The following is a 17,661-nucleotide window of genomic DNA, read 5'->3' as shown; positions in this document are numbered from 1 at the left end:
TCTTTCCAGGGCTGTAAACAAGTTATTTATGCTGTTAATCTAGGGGGAAAAAGGAATTTAAAAAAAACCTCTTTCATCATAGATGGAGAAGAAAAGTACATTAGCCCAGTAAAACTCGTCACTTGGAAAAATCCAAATTTACGGTGTAAAGTTGTAGATAAATTAACCCTCCCTATCTCTATTTCTAAAAAGCACTCACACCACTGAAGAAATCTGTTATTTTGTATCTGCACATTAGAGGCATAAGCACCTTTAAAAATCTTTAGGTACTCTGCCCTAGCTGGTACTGCTCAGTGGATTGAATGCCAGCCTGCGAATCAATGGGTCACCAGTTCAATTCCCAGTTGGAGCACACACCTGGGTGGCGGGGCCAAGTCCCCAGTTGGGGGCGCACAAGAGGCAACCACATATTGGTGTTTCTCTCCCTCTTACTCCCTCCCCTACCCTCTCTCTAAATCTTTAAAATCTTTAGGTAAACAAAAACTTATACACAAATGTTTATATGCTTGTAACAGCCAAAAAAGTTGAAAAAACCCAAAGGTCCATCAACTGATAAATGGATAAATAAAATATGGTGTATATCTATATAACAAACTGTTATTCAGCAATAAAAAGAAATGAGGTACTAAAAGATACTAAAACATGGATGAACATTTACAACTTACTAAGTGAAAGAAGCCAGTCACAAAGGGCCACATAGTGCATATTATCACTCATGTAACATGTCCAGAGGACACACCCATAGACAGAGAAAGTGGACTGGTGGTTGCCTAGGGCTGAAAAGCAACCGCTACTGGATACAGGTTTGAGGAATGAGAAAAAATGTTCTAATATTGACTGTGGTGATGACTGCACAATTCTTGTAATTTACTAAAAGCCACTGGATTATATATTTTAAATGTATGAGTTATACATCAATAATTCAGTTATTCTAAAATCTTTAGGGCCTCCAATTTTCACAAACTTAAAAGTCTTCCTGATAAGATTTGTACTAGGAAAGGCACTTTAGTCCCTCTCGTGTGGCTCAATTCAGTGTTGTCCCGCAAAATGAAATGGTTTGAATCCTGGTCAGGGCATGACATGCTTGGGTTGCAGGTTTGGTCCCCAGTCAGGGAGTATATGGAAGGCAACCAGTCGATGTTTCTCTCCCAAATGATGTTTCTCTCCCCTCTTCTTGCGCCACTTACTCTTCCTCTCAAAAAATGAAAAATGAAAAATGAAAGCCCTGGCTGGCATAGCTCAGTGGATTGAGCGCGGGCCTGCGAACCACACGATCATGGTTTGATTCCCAGTCAGGGCACATGCCTGGGTTGCAGGCCAGTTCCCTGCAGGTCAGTTCCCAGCGGGGGATGCACGAGGGGCAACCGCACATTGATGTTTCTCTCCTCCTCTCCTTCTCTTCCTCTCTCAAAGATAAATAAATAAAATTTAAAAAAAAAAAAATGAAAAGAAAAGGGTGCTGGGTGGGGTAGGTCAGTGGATTGAGCACCCGTCTGCAAACCAAAGGACCAAAGGGTCGCCAGTTGGATTCCTAGTTGGGGCATGTGGCTGGGTTGCAGGTCAGGTCCCCAGTAGGGGGTATGGTGAGAGGCAACCACACATTGATGTTTCTCTCCCTCTCTCCCTCCTTGTCTAAAAATAAATAATTGGACTTCCAGCCAAGATGGAAGCGTAGGTGGAAACACTGTGTCTCCTCACACAACCAAGTTTAAAGACAACAAAGTTTTAGTAACAAAAACGCAGCCAAAACACAGAAAATTGAACTGTACAGAAGTCCAACAACAACGAACTGTTCATCCAGACCAGTAAGAGGGGCAGAGTCAGTGGTGAAGTGGGGTCAGGCAGGAAAGATCACCCAACGTACCAGGAGTGAAGGCGCTCAGGCAGCAGTTGGCGGATCCCAGGTGTGGGGTGGCAACAGGCAGACTCAGTGAGGACACAAGGCAGCTGGCTGACCGCGGTCACACATTGGCATGCAGATAAACCAAGCGAAGGAGCAAGCAGTGAGATAGACAACTCAGGCCAGGGTCCCAACAACGGCAATTAGAGCCTGAAAGCACCAACTGGAAAGACTTTCGGGGTCAAGGTGCCAGGAGAAGCTCCCAGGCTCACAGAGAGTTCGTTGGAGAGACCCACAGGGTCCTGGATGGTGCACAGGCCCACACAACTGGGAGCCGGCACCAGAAGGGCCCAATTTGTTTATGGGAAGCGGCAGAGGGGACAGAAATCTGAGGGAGAAACAAACGCCATTGCCTATCTCTGACCCCGCCCCCACAGAGCGCCACAACCCAGCGACCTGGGTGGCCCCGCCCTGGTGAACATCTAAGGCTCTGCCCCTCATATGTAACAGGAGCAAACAGACCAAAACATTATGGCTCAAGCAGAAAAAGAACTCAGAGCCCCAGAGCCAATAAATCTAAGCGACCAAGAGATAGCTAACCTTTCAGATGCACAGCTCAAAACACTGGTGATCAGGATGCTCACAGAACTGGTTGATTTTAGTCACAAATTAGAGGAACATATGAAGGCTAAACTAATTGAAATGAAGGGAAATGCACAGGAAACCAATAGTGATGGAAAGGAATCTGGGACTCAAATCAAGGGAGTGGAGCAGAAGGAAGGAAAAAATGACCAAACAGAAAAATATGAAGAAACAAGAATTCAAAACAATGAGGAGAGGCTAAGGAACCTTCAGGACATCTTTAAATGCTCCAACATCCAGATTATAGGGGTATCAGAAGGGGAAGAGGAACAGCCACGAGTGGAAAACTTATTTGAACAAATAATAAAGGAGAACTTCCTCAATATGCCAAAGGAAATAGACTTCCAAGAAGTCCAGGAAGCTCAGAGAGTCCCAAAGAAGTTGGACCCAAGAAGAAACACACCAAGGCACATCATCATTACATTAGCCAAGATGAAAATGAAGGAGAGAATCCTAGAAGCAGCAACAGATAAGGGGACAGTCACCTACAAAGGAGTTCCCATCAGACTGTCAGCTGATTTCTCAAGAGAGACCTTACAGGCAAGAAGGGACTGGAAAGAAGTATTCCAAGTCATGAAATCCAAAGACCTACAACCAAGACTGCTCTATCCAGCAAAGCTTTCATTTAGAATGGAAGGACAGATAAAGTGCTTCTCAGATAAGATCAAATTCCAGGAGTTCATCATCACCAAGCCCTTATTACATGAAATGTTAAAGGGACTTACCTAAGAAAAAGAAGATAAAAAAGATGAACAGTGAAAGGACAGCGAACTCGCAGTTATTACTCGCAGTTAACAACCACACCTAAAACGAAAGCAAACTAAGAGGACAGCTAGATCAGGAGCGGAACCATAGAAATGGACATCACATGGAGGGTTAGCAACAGGGGAGTGGGAGGAGGAAAAGGGAGAAGGTACAGAAAATAAGTAGCATAGATGGTAGGTAGAAAATAGATGGGGGAGGGCAAGAATAGTATGGGAAATATAGAATCTAAAGAACTTGTAACACATGGACAGAAACTAAAGGGGGAATGGTGGGGGAGGGGTGTGCAGGGGAATGAAGAGGGAGAGAAGGTGCAAGGGGTGTGCAGGGTGAAGGGGAATGGGACAACTGTAATGGCATAATCAATAAAATATATTTTTTTAAAAAAGAAAAATATAAATAACATTTCTCTGGAGAAGGTCCAGTAACTCTTCAACTGCAGGCGTTATCACCACCGTACACCCTTCAAGCTCAAGTTCTTAAGTCAAATTCCTAAAATGTTAAACTCTTCATTGCCAATCACTGAGCACCACATCTCCCAATATTCAAAGCAGGGAGCAAAATGCCAGCATTCCACTAGGCTGAAGCCACATTCCCATACTGACTCCTTACTATACCCAGAAGATAAAGAAACTAAGTGTAAAACTAGGGAAGAGGGGGTGAGGAATCCCTCAACAACAGCAGCAGAAAACACTATTACTTACACTACCCCCAACTCTCTGGACATTATGTTTTCAGTCCTACATTCCTTCGAGGGTGTTAAGCCAGTTCCCAAGAGTTAACAGATAGCTTCTAAACTTTAAGTGTTCTAGCCCTAGCTGGCATAGCTCAGTGGATTGAGTGTGGGTTGCGAACAAAAGTGTCGCTGATTGCATTCCCAGTCAGGGCACATACCTGGGTTGTAGTCCAGTCCCTACTTGGGGGCACAAAAGAGGCAACCACACATTGATGTTTCACTCCTTCCCTTCCTCTCTCTCTAAATATAAATATAAATTTAAAAATATTTTTAAAATAAATAAACTTTAAGTGTTCTTTTTACAATACCCAGAAGCATAATTCTGTACCAGGCTCACCCTATAGGAAGTATTCAGTAAATGCTGTTGCCTGAGAGAAAATGGACACATGCAAAGATGTATCTCTTCTGCAAGTACAGAGAGGTGTGATGGAAAACACCACCATGTGACTTTACAGTTTACAAAGCACTTCGACCATATCCATAACTGAAATCTGAAACATAGCTTTTCCTAAGTAACTACTGTTTTTCTCTTACTAAAAATCTCATGATTCATCCCAGTTCCCTCTTTTCTTTGGCCACAGGGATACCCAGAGAAAATTCTGTAGCCTACTACTCTAGTTATATTTCTAAATTCTATATTTACCCCCTTTGTTTTCCTGACATATCCTTATTTTCCCACTGTTACATCTCAGTACTGCCAATCCCAAAAATTTTTCCCTAATTCCACACCAAAAACTTTTGAAACAAAAAAAAAAATATCTTAAACCTCTGCAAGTAGCATCCAGTAGGCTCCTACATCAAGTACCATACAGCGTCTGAGTGAATACTTTCAACACTAGAACCAAATTCTTAACACAGAAAAAATTATAGTCAAAGAAGGCCTACTGATGGTCCTTTTGACCAAGAGCATAATGTTAAGTCTTTGTTAACACCAAATACAATTTGTTTAAAGACTCTAAGAGTACAGATGTAAAAGAAAACAAAATATGAGAACATGAATCACTCAGCCTATGACATGTTGTTACCTAAATGCTGCTGGCCCAGTCCTGGGGGGGGGTAGCAATCTGCCCAGAAAGCCAACTGACTCGTGGCGTAACAGTCATTCAGCAGGAACAACAGAAAAGGATCTCCAGGGAATGGTGAAACTCCCAGTATGGAGAACACCTGAGCTCCCTTCCGGTTTACACAGTATTTATGAATCACAAGTTTAAGGGTTTTCTCACAGTCATTGAAGAGGAGGAAGGATGGACATGTCAAAGATGGGTTCACAATACCACTTGAAGATAGCAATGCCAAGTGGAAGCAAAAGGGGTTACAAACAGAACCCAAGGAAAGATTCACCCACAGAATTTTGCCTGGCTATAAAGAATTATCTCCCACCAGCTGCCAATTCACTGTGGATACTGGTACATCCCAGCACCAACACTACGAGCAGAAGTGAGAAAGCTCTGTAGAGTTGTCCTCTAAATTTTCCTTTTCCCAAAGCTAAGTTTCTGGCTACTTCTGGCCCTTAAAATCCAGTAGAGACCATAGTTCAACTGATCTGATCAATCTTAAAATGTTTTCCCGATTTCATCACCCACTTTATCTCACAGAAGTTTACAGAGAAAACAGATTTCACAATAAGAGACTACAACTATCATAACAAGTCAAAGGCTTGACCTTAGCCTTTGCATAATGAAAACTTTAATACTATTCAGGAAAAAAAGTCATAAAAAATCTGGTAAATAAATATGTAATTTTTAAAATATTTTTATTTATTGATTTTAGAGAAAGAAGGGAGATGGGCAGGGAAGAGAGAGTCGGGGGAAAAATAGGAAGAAGAAAAGGAAAGAGAAAGAGAAGCACTGATTTGTTGCTCCACTTATTTATGCATTCAGTGGTTGATTCTTGTATGTGTCCTGACCAGGGATCAAACCCACAACCTTGGAGGGGACTTCCGCCAAGATGGAGGTATAGGTGGATGTGCCGTGCCTTCTCACACAACCAAGTTTAGGGACAACTAAATATTAGCATCAGAAAACACAACCAGAACACGGAAAATTGAACTTTTCGGAAGTCCGTTAACAAATTCTTCAGCCCGACCGGTAAGGGGCGAAACCGGCATCTCGTGAGGGGTTGCCCAGGAGGACTGGGTCAGACCCGGGCGCGGAATCCAGACGCACGGGTTCCAAACGCAGGATTGGACCTAGTGAGCGACCGAGCAACCCACCAGGTGAGCGACTGCTGAGGAGACAGTGGGGAGGCGGTGCTGCGTGTTGACTGCGGTTGCCTATTTGCGGGCGAGCGGACAGGCGAAGGAGTGGGCGGTTGGACCGGGGCCCGGCGGTCCCCGTGGCAAGCGGCAGTAGAGGGCGCCGCCATTTCCCGGCTCTGACCACGCCCCCACATACAGCGTCACAACCCAGCGACCTGGGAGTCCAAGGCGCCGCTTCTCACATTTAAAGGGCCAGAACACACCAAAAATGTCGCAGGAAGACCTCAAAGCCCCAGAGATAAATCTAAGCGACGAAGAAATAGCAAAACTCTCAGACGCACAGTTTAAAACACTGGTCATCAGGATCCTCACAGATCTGGTTGATTATAGCCACAAATTAGAGAAACATATGAAGGCTAAACTAAGGGAAATGAATGGAATTCCACAGGAAACCCATAGCGATGAAAAGGAAACTGGGACTCAAATCAATGGAGTGGACCAGAAGAAAGCAAATAATGGCCAAACAGAAAAGAGTCAAGGAGCAAGAATTCAAAGAAATGAGGAGAGTCTTAGGAACCTCCAGGACATCTTTAAACGCTCCAATATCCGAATTATAGGGGTACCAGAAGGGGGAAAGACACAACCACCAGTGGAAAAATTATTTGAACAAATAATAAAAGAAAATTTCCCCAATCTGGCAAAGGAAATAGACTTCCAAGAAATCCAAGAAGCTCAGAGAGTACCAAAAAAGTTGGACTCAAGAAGAAACACACCAAGGCATATCATCATTACATTAGCCAAAATTAAAATGAAGGAGAGAATCCTAGAAGCAGCAAGAGCTAAGGGGACAATCACCTATAAAGGAGTCCCCATCAGACTATCAGCAGATTTCTCAAAAGAGACCTTACAGGCAAGAAGGGGCTGGAAAGAAATATTCCAAGTCATGAAATCTAAAGACCTACAACCAAGATTGCTCTATCCAGCAAAACTTTCATTTAGAATGGAAGGACAGATAAGGTGCTTCTCAGATAAGATCAAATTCAAGGAGTTCATCATCACCAAGCCCTTATTATATGAAATGTTAAAGGGACTTATCTAAGAAAAAGAAGTTAAAGAAACATGAACAGTGAAAGAACAACAAGCTCACAGTTATTAACAACCACACCTAAAACGAAAGCAAACTAAAAGAACAGCTAGATCAGGAGTGGAAACATAGAAATGAAGATCTCAAGGAGGGTTAGCAACAGGGGAGTGGGAGGAGGAGATGGGGGGAGAAGGTACAGAAAATAAGTAGCATAGACAGTAGATAGAAAATAGATGGGGGGGGGGGGGCAAGAATAGCATGGGAAATATAGAACCTAAAGGACTTGAGACACATGGACATAAACTAAAGGGGGGTAATGGTGGGGATGGGGGGGCAGGGTGGAGGGGAATGAAGGGGGGAATAGAACAACTGTAACAGCATAATCAATTTAAAAAAATAAATTTAAAAAAAAAACCCACAACCTTGGAGTACTGGGATGATGCTCCACCCAAATGAGCCACCCAGCCAGGGCAATTCATAAATTATTTGTATGTAACATTTTAACTATTCACTTAGTTAAGAAGATGTATTATGCGCCCCAGCTGGTGCAGCCCAGTGGATTGAGCGTGAGTCTGCGAACCAATGTACCGCTGTTGATTCCCAGTCAGGGCACATGCCTTGGTTGCAGGCCAGTCCCCAACAGGGGCCACATGAGAGGCAACCATACATTGATATTTCTCTCCCTCTCTCCTTCCCTTCCCCTCTAAAGATAAATAAATAAAATCTTAAAAAAAAAAAAAGATGTATTATCTAGTATTCTATAACTTAAAGATTTTATTTATTTTTGCAGAGGGGGTAAGGAAGGGAGAACAAGAGGGAGAGAAACATCAGTCAGTTGCCTCTCACACCTGCCCAACAATGGGGCCAGCCAGCAACCCAGGGGTGTGCTCTGACAGGGAATAGAGGGGTTCGCTTTGCAGGACAACGCCCAAACTGCTGGGCTACACCAGTCAGGGCTGGTGTTCTGTACCTTCACCCACATCATCTTATTTACTGTGGGTAAGTTTAACAGACAAAAATAAATACATTATTTTTCCAACGGGACTTCTTTCCCTCAACTCCAAAGACTTCAATTTGGCCTCAAAATGGAGGCTTTTAAGTTTTCAAGTATACCAACTACAAACATTTTTTTGTATTAAAACAAGTGATAGCCCTGGCCAATCAGCTGACTTGTTCAGAGCATCACCCCAATATACCAAAGTTGAGGGTTCAATCCCAGTTTCAGAGCACATACAAGAAACAACCAAAGAATGCATGTATGGGTGAAACAACAAAGCAATGTTCTCTCTCTAAAAATCAATCAATTAAAAAAATGAATAAATAAAAATGTGACACTAAATGTTTGTAATCTTAATGTGGGGAAAAAAATAAAGTCCAGAGAGTTTGTGAATGTTACAACTTTTTTAAATAAACATACAAACAAATTTAAACATCCTTTCTCACCTCAAATTATTTTATGGTTTCTAAATGTCATCTAATTTTAAATACTTCAGTGTATTGCATATTACCTCAATACATGTTCTCAAGCTGTTAATGTTAAATTCATACAATGGCCTTTATGCTACTTATCTGTCAAGTTTCATACTTAGAAAAAAAACCTTAAACATTAAAAATTCAATCATATATATATTTTGCCACAGCTTAAAGAGCTCACTAGTAAAGAAGGGGAAAACTCAGACACTAAGAGGATTGCTACATCAGGCAGGAAAATTCTAACTCCAAAAGGTTAAAAATGTTTTAGGGTAAAAACCTGAATGCTAATAAATTGGAGTAATACTGAGAGAAATGAATGTAAAGTACATAACCTGCTATAATAAATAGTCCCCTTCCCTCCAACACTGCTGGCTGGCATCGCAGCCCGTGATATTCTTTGCTCTGTCAGCTCACTGGTAAAAGTATTCTGACAATCTAATCTTAAATTCTGTACTATTATGCCAAAAGGCTTTTTTTATTGTATTATTTTTAAGAGTTATTTATTTTTAGAGAGAGGGGAAGGGAGAAAGAGAACGAGAGAAAAACGTCAATGTGTGAGAGAAAATATCAATCAGTTACCTTTTGCACACCCCCTACCAGAAACCTGGCCCACAAACCAGGCATGTGCCCTGACTGGGAATCGAACCAGCAACCTTTTGGTTACCAGGCCAGCACTCAACCCACTGAGCCACACCAGCCAGAGACAAAAGGCTTTTTTAAAGAGGCAAAGGAAACAGGTACACCAAAAAGGAATTGCCCAGTGGTATTGCAGAATGTGCTGGCAGTAAAATCAATTTATTTACGTTGAGTCATTCTGTCTTAATAGAGATAGAGGTAAGTTTCTCACAATTCTACTTACAACACACATGTAATAAAAATAAAACTGGAAAAAAATAGACTTTAGCATTATTGCTCTTCTGGGGAAAAAAAGGGAGGGCCCTTGCAATTACAGGAGAAAAGTCAACATTATCTGTATTCATCTCCTTATTATCAAGTTTGTTACTCTAAAATTCAAGGAAAATAATTATTTGAATATGTTACTTAGAATGTGTTACTTTGTTACAATAGTTTGGTTTGGTTTAGTTGTTAAGGCTAGAAATACTCCTAGGGAGGCAAAAAGCTACAGAGAGCATGGCACTGGAATCAGAGACCTCATTTCAAAACCAGGTTCTACCTGGTAACTACATTTCATTTTCTCATCTCTCAAAAAAGGGTGTTACTTCCCTTATGGAACTGAGGATTAAGTACAGGAAATATATAGCCAGTGCCTAGGACATAAGTGCTCAGTAAATTTACCTATCATCATCAGTGACTGTCAATCTCTTTTGTACTCCCACCTGACAGAGAAACCCCCTTACTCCAATCAATAACAGTATCTCCACCTAGAGATACTAGAGATATGCCCCTCCACTCTTCAGCTACACTATACTCAGCATTGTGGTTTGTCCAAGCAGCCTCTACCTATTGCCGTATGTTTCCCAGCAGGACAGCTGAGCTCTAAGTTCCAACACTTTACCTGGTGCAAACTCGAGAACTTGTGTGGTATTCCCTCATTCAATCAATACAAAAATTTCATACACCTCCTGGGAAGGAGGCATGAAAAATACAAGAGTCTGTGCCCTGGAACAATTTAGTTTTAATCCTCAGGAGGCGAGATCAATACCAAAACCAATAAATTATAGCCCTGGCTGGTGTGGCTCAGTGGACTGAGCACTGACTGGCCTGCAAACTGAAAGGTCACTGGTTCAATTCCCAGTCAGGGCACAGGCCTGTGTTGCAGGCCAGGTCTCCAGTTGGCGGTATATGAGAGGTAAGATCGAGATACATCTATCTCCTGCACCTGGGTGTTTCTCCCCCTCTTTCTCCCTCCCTTCCCCTCTCTCTAAAAATAAATACATACAATCTTTTTTTAAATACCCATAAATTGTAATACACTATAATGACTGCAGGAGAGGTAATTTGTGGGTGACCAACATCTGCAGCATAGCAGCTACCCTCAGTTCCCTAAAGTGTTGTTATTATATCGTGTGTCCAGCCCTACAGAATTGTGTTGTGATGACTCTAATTTAGCACCTCCTATGGCGGGGAGCAGGGGGAGTCTGTCTGTTCCTCTACCTATACAGCTGCCTAAATCTCAAGCTCAACAGGTATACTACTAAATTTAATTATCTTGTCCCCAAACCATATTTCCCTCTGTATTCATCTTCCTGAATTACTTCACTTTCCCAAGGACCTTAGAGTGCCATCCATACCTTCTTTTCCACTGCACACACCGAAACTATTACGCACTCCAATCCCTTACTGCCAACTCAGTCTTCCCAAAACACCACTAAAAACCACCCCATACATACACACTCAAAAACCCTACTGCCTACTGAAATAAATCTTAGCCTGGCATTCAAGGCCTGTATCTTCATGACAATGTCCTTTTACCCCAACTTTATTTTTAAGCCAAAGGATTAAGGACTCACACATGCAATAAATTTCTTCTGAGACTCTATTATATGCCAAATTCTAGGAACTGGGATACTGAGATGAATAAAATCTGATCCCCTCCTACAAGACTCCAAGCAGAACAGAAACAAATGCCTTAGTAGATACGTATTAAAGATAAAAAGTACCCTAAGCTTCACAAGAACCCCCCATACCTCATACTTGTTAGTGTCCCTCACCTACACACGGCAGGTACTTATGAAGCAGCACTGATATTGATGACTGTTCCAGTAACCAAGGCCTACAATCAATACTTCTGTTGAAGGGACAAGGGAAGCAAAACTGAGAATTCAGATTTGCAAGTATGCTAGTGCCTAACCTGTTTCTGAAGCAGAGCAGAAGCACTAGAGGCCTAGTGACAGATGTCAGTTCTTTTTGCTAGTCAGTAGTCAGGTAGTGGCAATTAAAATGAACCTTTGAAAATTCAACCTATGTCCAATGTCAAAGAATAGCCTGTTTAAAACATTCTAATCCTTTCATCACTATCAGGAAGTTAGGAAACACAGATGAGGCTCAACTCTTCTCAGTAAAACATGCTGTATTCCTAGCTACAGTTCTAGATTAGTAAAAGCATAGTAAAATCAACTGAATGAAACAAGTTTGTAGAACAAGAGGGTAAGACGGTTAAAACCTAAAAGCTCCTCTCCTCTGAGACACAAAAAACTTTAGATATGTATCGGTTCCATTTCAAATAAATTTCACTTGAACAAGCTGATTTTTTATCAATTTCCTACTACTTTCAACTATAACATCTTAAAAATAAAAGTCACCCATACCCAACAGGAAAGGCTCTAAAACATGTATTTGGCCTTTAAACAGCCTGAAGACTTCCTAAAAGAATATGTCAAGAAAAAAGTATTCTTTGTTTAAAAAAAAAGTATGCCCATAAATGCAATGTGCACATTAAAACAATCTTAAGTCCTTTTTAAAATGAATTGGTCATTTACTAATTAGCCCCAAAATTCTATATGACAATGTTAAAACAATCCTTTAAAACAAGTGACAGTTTAATTTAGACGAATTAAAATTAGCAATTTAAGCTTTTGAAGACATTCACTAAAAGCAGACATCCTATATGGACAGCAATTAAAAAAGTTTCAAAGCTGAAAGAGTGAACTTTTTTTTACCTGATGTTCTGCATGAATGTTATCCCCAGTTGGCCATCGATGTTTGCTATTATTATAGCCGCCTCCACCACTTCCTCCTCCCCCAAGCTGCTCACCATGCTGCCTCTGAAAGAAGTAGTCCACCATAGCGTCGTCCTGGGAACGGCCTGCAACTCCTATGGATCCTGGGACAGGGCTGGAGTGTGTCCCAGCTGCAAGAGCCTGATTTGCAGCTGGTTGTGGCTGCGCTTGCGACCCTGTTCCAGATGTCAAAACAACAGGCATGTTGGGATTAGCTGGTTCTTGAGGGTGATGTTTCAGGTGGGGGCTGAAAGAGTCCTGCCAAAGCACTGCTTTTCTCTTCAAGACACATGCAACGCTCATTCCACCAACACCTAAGGACAAACAGGTTACAAACAGTTAAAATTTGCATTTTTTTAAACATTACTTGACAAACACCAAGATAAAAGTGAGCTCCATGTCTTTTGCACTGCTATCTACAACTAGTTTATACCAAGCAGTAAAATATTTAAAAATACTTATATAACACAACTTTCTAAACTAAAATCTCCATTTTTAAGTTGTTAAGGGTGTGTATGGAAATAAACGTAATTGGTGGCAGGTACAGACAATGTATGGAGATCAGACCTCAGTCAGCAACCTCAGAGATACATGTTGTTATCAAAGGTAATAGCACAGGGTTAGACTTAAATCAGTGAATCTACCCAACTTATTTACACATTAAGCTAAATGTGGCAAATACTGCCCTGGCTGGTGTAGTTCAGTGGATTGAGTACGGGCCTGTGAACCAGAGTATCTCGGTTCAATTCCCAGTCAAGAGCACATGCCTTGGTTGCAGGCCAGTTCCCAGTAGGGGATACATGAGAGGCAACCATACATTGATATTTCTCTTTCTCCTTTCCTTCCCCTCTAAAGATAAATAAATAAAATTTTTAAAAAGTGGCAAATACTTTTAAAATGAACAAGAGCTTTATAAAATACCACTTTACAGCTGAAGCAGACATAAGGCAATAAACCAAACAAAAATCCAAACCCCATACATAAATAACAATGACTCAGATTGTGAAAAACTTGACAGGACCCTTCAAAATACTCAACACATTCATAACGTGCTCCTCAAATTAACAGTAAGGAGGCCCCATGACCAAGAAGAGCAAAAGAATGTCCTTAGCCTGAAACTTGTCTTCAGCTGTTATTGGGGGGGGGGGGGGGGGGGGATTCAAAGTTTTTGCCAATAATTTACAATTATAATTGCAATCACATCATTATTCTATTAGTACTTTGACTCCTATTAAAAGAATGAGCCCTGGCTGGTGTGGTTCAGTGGCCTGAGCGCCTGCCTGTGAACCAAAGGATCACAGGTTCAATTCCCGGTCAGGGCACATGCCTGGGTTGCTGGCCAGGTCTCCAGTGGGGAATGCAAGAGAGGCAACCACACACTGATGTGTTTTTCTCTCTCTCCTCCTTCCTCACTTCCCCTCTCTCTAAAAATAAATAAATAAAATCTCATCCTGGCTGGTGTGACTCAGTGGATTGAACGCTGGCCTGATACACACTTTGTTAGGGAAGAGAAAGTCACTCTTAAAAAAAAATCAACACAATAATTGTGCAGCAAATATATTGCAGACATTATCCAATCGTCCCTATCTTACAGATGAGAACACAAAAGAACAGAAAAGTTATGTGTTGTGCCCAATACCATTCAGCTAGTGAGCTGCAGAGAAGGGATTCAAACTTAAATCTGTTTTGCAGTCAAGCCTACCCCTAGAGGCTACAGTCCAGTAAGTCAACAAAAACACGATTTCTCTCAACTACATCTGCTACTCTTTCTTCTCTGGAAGGTTCAACAAAGAATCTCCAAAATGTTATTATGAAACATTACTACTTAAGTTTCTTCAAGTCAAAAACTACATATGTACATAAGATGTAACACTGTCACCCTGCAGGTGCTAAAAATTGCTACAAAGTTATTAATCAGTGACCAGCTAGAATGCATGTGTCCACAGACACCAGTCTAGTTTCAAGGCTAATCAACCTGCTACAAATGCCTTCTCTCCCCCTAGCCAAACTGTGACATTTCAAAAACAGACTCACAAGATTTATGAGAAATCTATTATTTTTTTATTGAATAACTAAGCCATCTGATAAAAGATGCATCTGCTTCTCACCATTAACTCATGTTTTGAAGTCAGAAGTAAAAAGACACAATGTAATTTGTTCAAAGCCTAATTTGGAAATGCCTGGTCAGTTAACAATTCCAATCCATCAGAATCTTACTAGGGGTCTGGGTTCGTCTAAGCTTTCTAGACTTCAGGTTCTGCTTTCACGAATTGAACTGTATTCATGGTTAAGCACCAAAATCATTAAGTCACTGCTATGTTTACCGTAGGTCTTTGCAAAGTGCTAACCATCCTAATGCCTTCAGTTTGATTTTCAAAAGAATTCACTGCACTCTTATTACCAATAGTAGCCAGTTCCATTTTCTTCCACAAAGGAGTATCAATCTAACAGTCTTTGTCCAGAGCAAGCCAAGAGTCCCAAACCCCCAGTTTTACCATTAAACTAGCAACTTCTTTGAGCATGGTTCCTCATTTGGAAAATGGGGGGGGGGGGGGGGGATTTGTCCTTTCCCTATGCCTCCCAAGTTTGTTTTTTAATCAAAATAAAACAGATGTAAAAGTTCTGGTAAACTAAAGTCACTATGCTGAGACCTCAGAATTCAGTTACCATCCGTGAAGGCAATGGCACTCCAGTCCCTGAGGAGGATTCCTAAAACAGCAAATGCAAGCTTTTCTGAAATAAAAGATTTGCCATGGCACTTATCTAACCAATCATTTTCATATGAAAAGGGTGTTTACCACTGCAACACACTGAACTCAACTTCATTACCTCAAGGGATGGGGGGAGAGATTCCTATAAAAATGTTCAGACAAAACAAGTGGCTTTTGTAGAGCTATCTCTATGCCCTGAGACTTCCTGCTTTACCTACCGAGGTGAGGCAAGGCAATTTCCCGAACAAGAGAAAACGTGGCAGAAGGGACAGTGTAAAAGTAGCAAATTCCTAAGCAACTAACATATGCCTTGTGTAGTTTTGTAATTAGTATCTTGACACAAAACTTTAATCAGCCACTTAAATGTTAGAAAACATTACCTTTTAGAAAACCCTCAAAGCCCACTAAAAAGTTATGTTGTAGCATTTGAAAAGTGACTTTTTTTTTTTTTACAAATGGAACATTATCAAAATAAGTATTTTAAGCAACTAGAATTAAGGGCTGATTGTAGTTGCTCTTCCACAGTTCCAAACTGTTTACATCAAAGGTTTTAATAACACTCCTAGATTTTATTCCAAACAAAGGAACACAATTTAATCCCTCTCCACGGCTCACCTTTTTCCTACAAAAATGCTTAGTATTTTAAAATTTAGTGGTGCTTATTTTTACCACTTATTTTTTGAGAAAAAAAAAACTATGGTCATAAATTTATTTTGAAACAGTACATCTCAAACCAAATTAAACTTCAAACAGTTGTGTGGCCTTGGACAAAATGAATTCAATTGTGACTAAGGCAAAATACTAACTCAAAGTTCAGAATCTAGTATTTCCCAAAGATCCAGATAAACAATCAACAGCCCCCAAGAGTGTTTTATAAAGTTAAAATTAGCAATGGAGCAAATGTTTTGCTATTCTGCTTACTAAAACTACATCAAGAGCCACCTATCTAGGAGGTTTGTCTTGGTGAGTTTTTGTGTTTTCACAAAATAAACAAAGAGCTAAAGGTACAAACCTACTGCTTCCAAAGTAAATGACTTCTAAAAAGAACCCCCCAAAAGTCTCGAACTACCTCTCTTAATCCCAGGATGAGTATGAAGCGAGCGAATTGCCATCGACAACTAAAAACAGTGCCTTCGTAATTGAAAATTAAAAGTAACAATCTTTCAAGTTACGATGAAGAGAACCCTTCCCTCATAACGGGTGTGTGCGGGGTTTTTTTTTTTTGGGGGGGGGGATTACAGACGGGAGAAAAAAGTTACAGGAGCAGATTCTTTGCTCATCGTGGGAGTGGTGGTGACAAGTACAATAAACGATCTCTGTTTACCAAGAACGTTTGTGAGGACTAAAACTATCTCGGACTGTGTATCTGTTTTGCTACTACCGAGGGGTGGACCCCTCTGAGTTAGATAGACACGCACCAACACGGGGAGGCTCAAAGAGGAAGAACCCACCAAAACCACCAGCTCTCGCGAAAACAAAAGGCCACAAGCACCCAGGAGCCTAAAAAAACGATCTGAAACTTCCTAATCGCCACCTCTCCACATTCACGGCTCGCAAAGTTCCCCCATGGTGGGTCTCGCCCGTAGACTAGGACCAAGGCTGCTTCTAAAGCTATTTATTGTTCCTCCTGCTTCGGCGCTGCCACGGAAGCTCAAGAAGTCGAAGAAATCCAGGGTGGCACGATATTACACTTCATGGCCACACAGAACACTCGGGGCTTCACAAACCCATCAAAAAAGCAACCGCAATGGTAACACCAATCTTTAGGGCTTCCAAAGAGGCCGAGCAGAAATGTAGAGGGAACCCTATGCCCTGGGCCCGGACGTAAACCCCTTGCATTTTCCTGGTTTCCATTCCGCTCCCCACCCCATCCCTCCTTTGATAACAATAGGGGCCTTGCTGCTGACTCCAAAACATGTACAAGGAATATCGAGTGAGAAGCCTCAGCCAGGGCCCCGGCGGCTTTTCTAAAGCCCCTCTCACCCCCCAACCGCTCTCAAACACCAATACAATGGGACATGCCGCTCGCTGGGGGTCCGGAGCAGCGTTTGGGGCCGACGGGGTGCGGATACTCACGGGCGGAGCGGTAGGATGCGGATGGATTTCAGCCCCCCGATCTTCTCTCTCCGGCGCTCTCGCTCCCCCTTACCTTTCACTCCAACAACATGGCGGCCCACTAGGGACTGGGTTGGCGCGGAGCATCATGGGATATGCTCTGGCCCCGGCTCCGGCGGTGGCGGCGGCATTCGCGGAGCAGGCAGGCGGCTCTGGAACAGGTTGCCTGGTTGCCATGCCAACCCGAGGCCTGTGTGAACTTGGGGAACTCGCGAGCAACACGGCGGCAGCTCACGCGAGTGCCCGCCTGCTAGGCGAGCGCGCAGCCGCGGATAGAAGGCAAAATCCCGGGGGCCGCACAGGAGCGCACCACACGGAGCTGGGCACATGGGGTCAGGACAGAAATGATCCACAGAATGAACTAAGGGAGTCTAGACGTGGCACCTCCTGCTCCCGCACCCTCCCTTTCACCTCCAGATTG

At 42.1% G+C, this 17,661-nt stretch overlaps 1 protein-coding gene across 13 annotated transcripts in view; it reads right to left on the bottom strand.

The window, feature by feature from the left end:
* The window catches only part of PUM1 (pumilio RNA binding family member 1), a 131,827-nt gene extending 114,507 nt beyond the window's left edge, over positions 1-17,320 (bottom strand). For 7 of the 13 annotated variants that reach the window (XM_037149366.2, XM_037149368.2, XM_037149369.2 and 4 more), the window contains exons 1-2: positions 17,202-17,318; positions 12,355-12,728 (exon numbers count right to left, since the gene is read on the bottom strand). In XM_037149366.2, the coding sequence (XP_037005261.1) occupies positions 12,355-12,717 (363 nt within the window). In that variant the 5' untranslated portion in view covers positions 12,718-12,728; positions 17,202-17,318. Of the gene's footprint in view, positions 1-12,354; positions 12,729-17,201 lie in introns of those variants that run through there. The other 6 variants (XM_037149372.2, XM_037149374.2, XM_037149367.2 and 3 more) reach the window with 3 other exon arrangements.
* Between the last annotated feature and the right edge of the window lie 341 nt (positions 17,321-17,661).

The sequence above is a fragment of the Artibeus jamaicensis genome, unplaced genomic scaffold, assembly GCF_021234435.1.
Source record: "Artibeus jamaicensis isolate MK-2021 breed Jamaican fruit bat unplaced genomic scaffold, CSHL_Jam_final scaffold_847, whole genome shotgun sequence".
NCBI lineage: Eukaryota > Metazoa > Chordata > Mammalia > Chiroptera > Phyllostomidae > Artibeus > Artibeus jamaicensis.
Note: the sequence above shows the minus strand (reverse complement) of the source record. Positions and strands in the feature narration are given on the sequence as shown.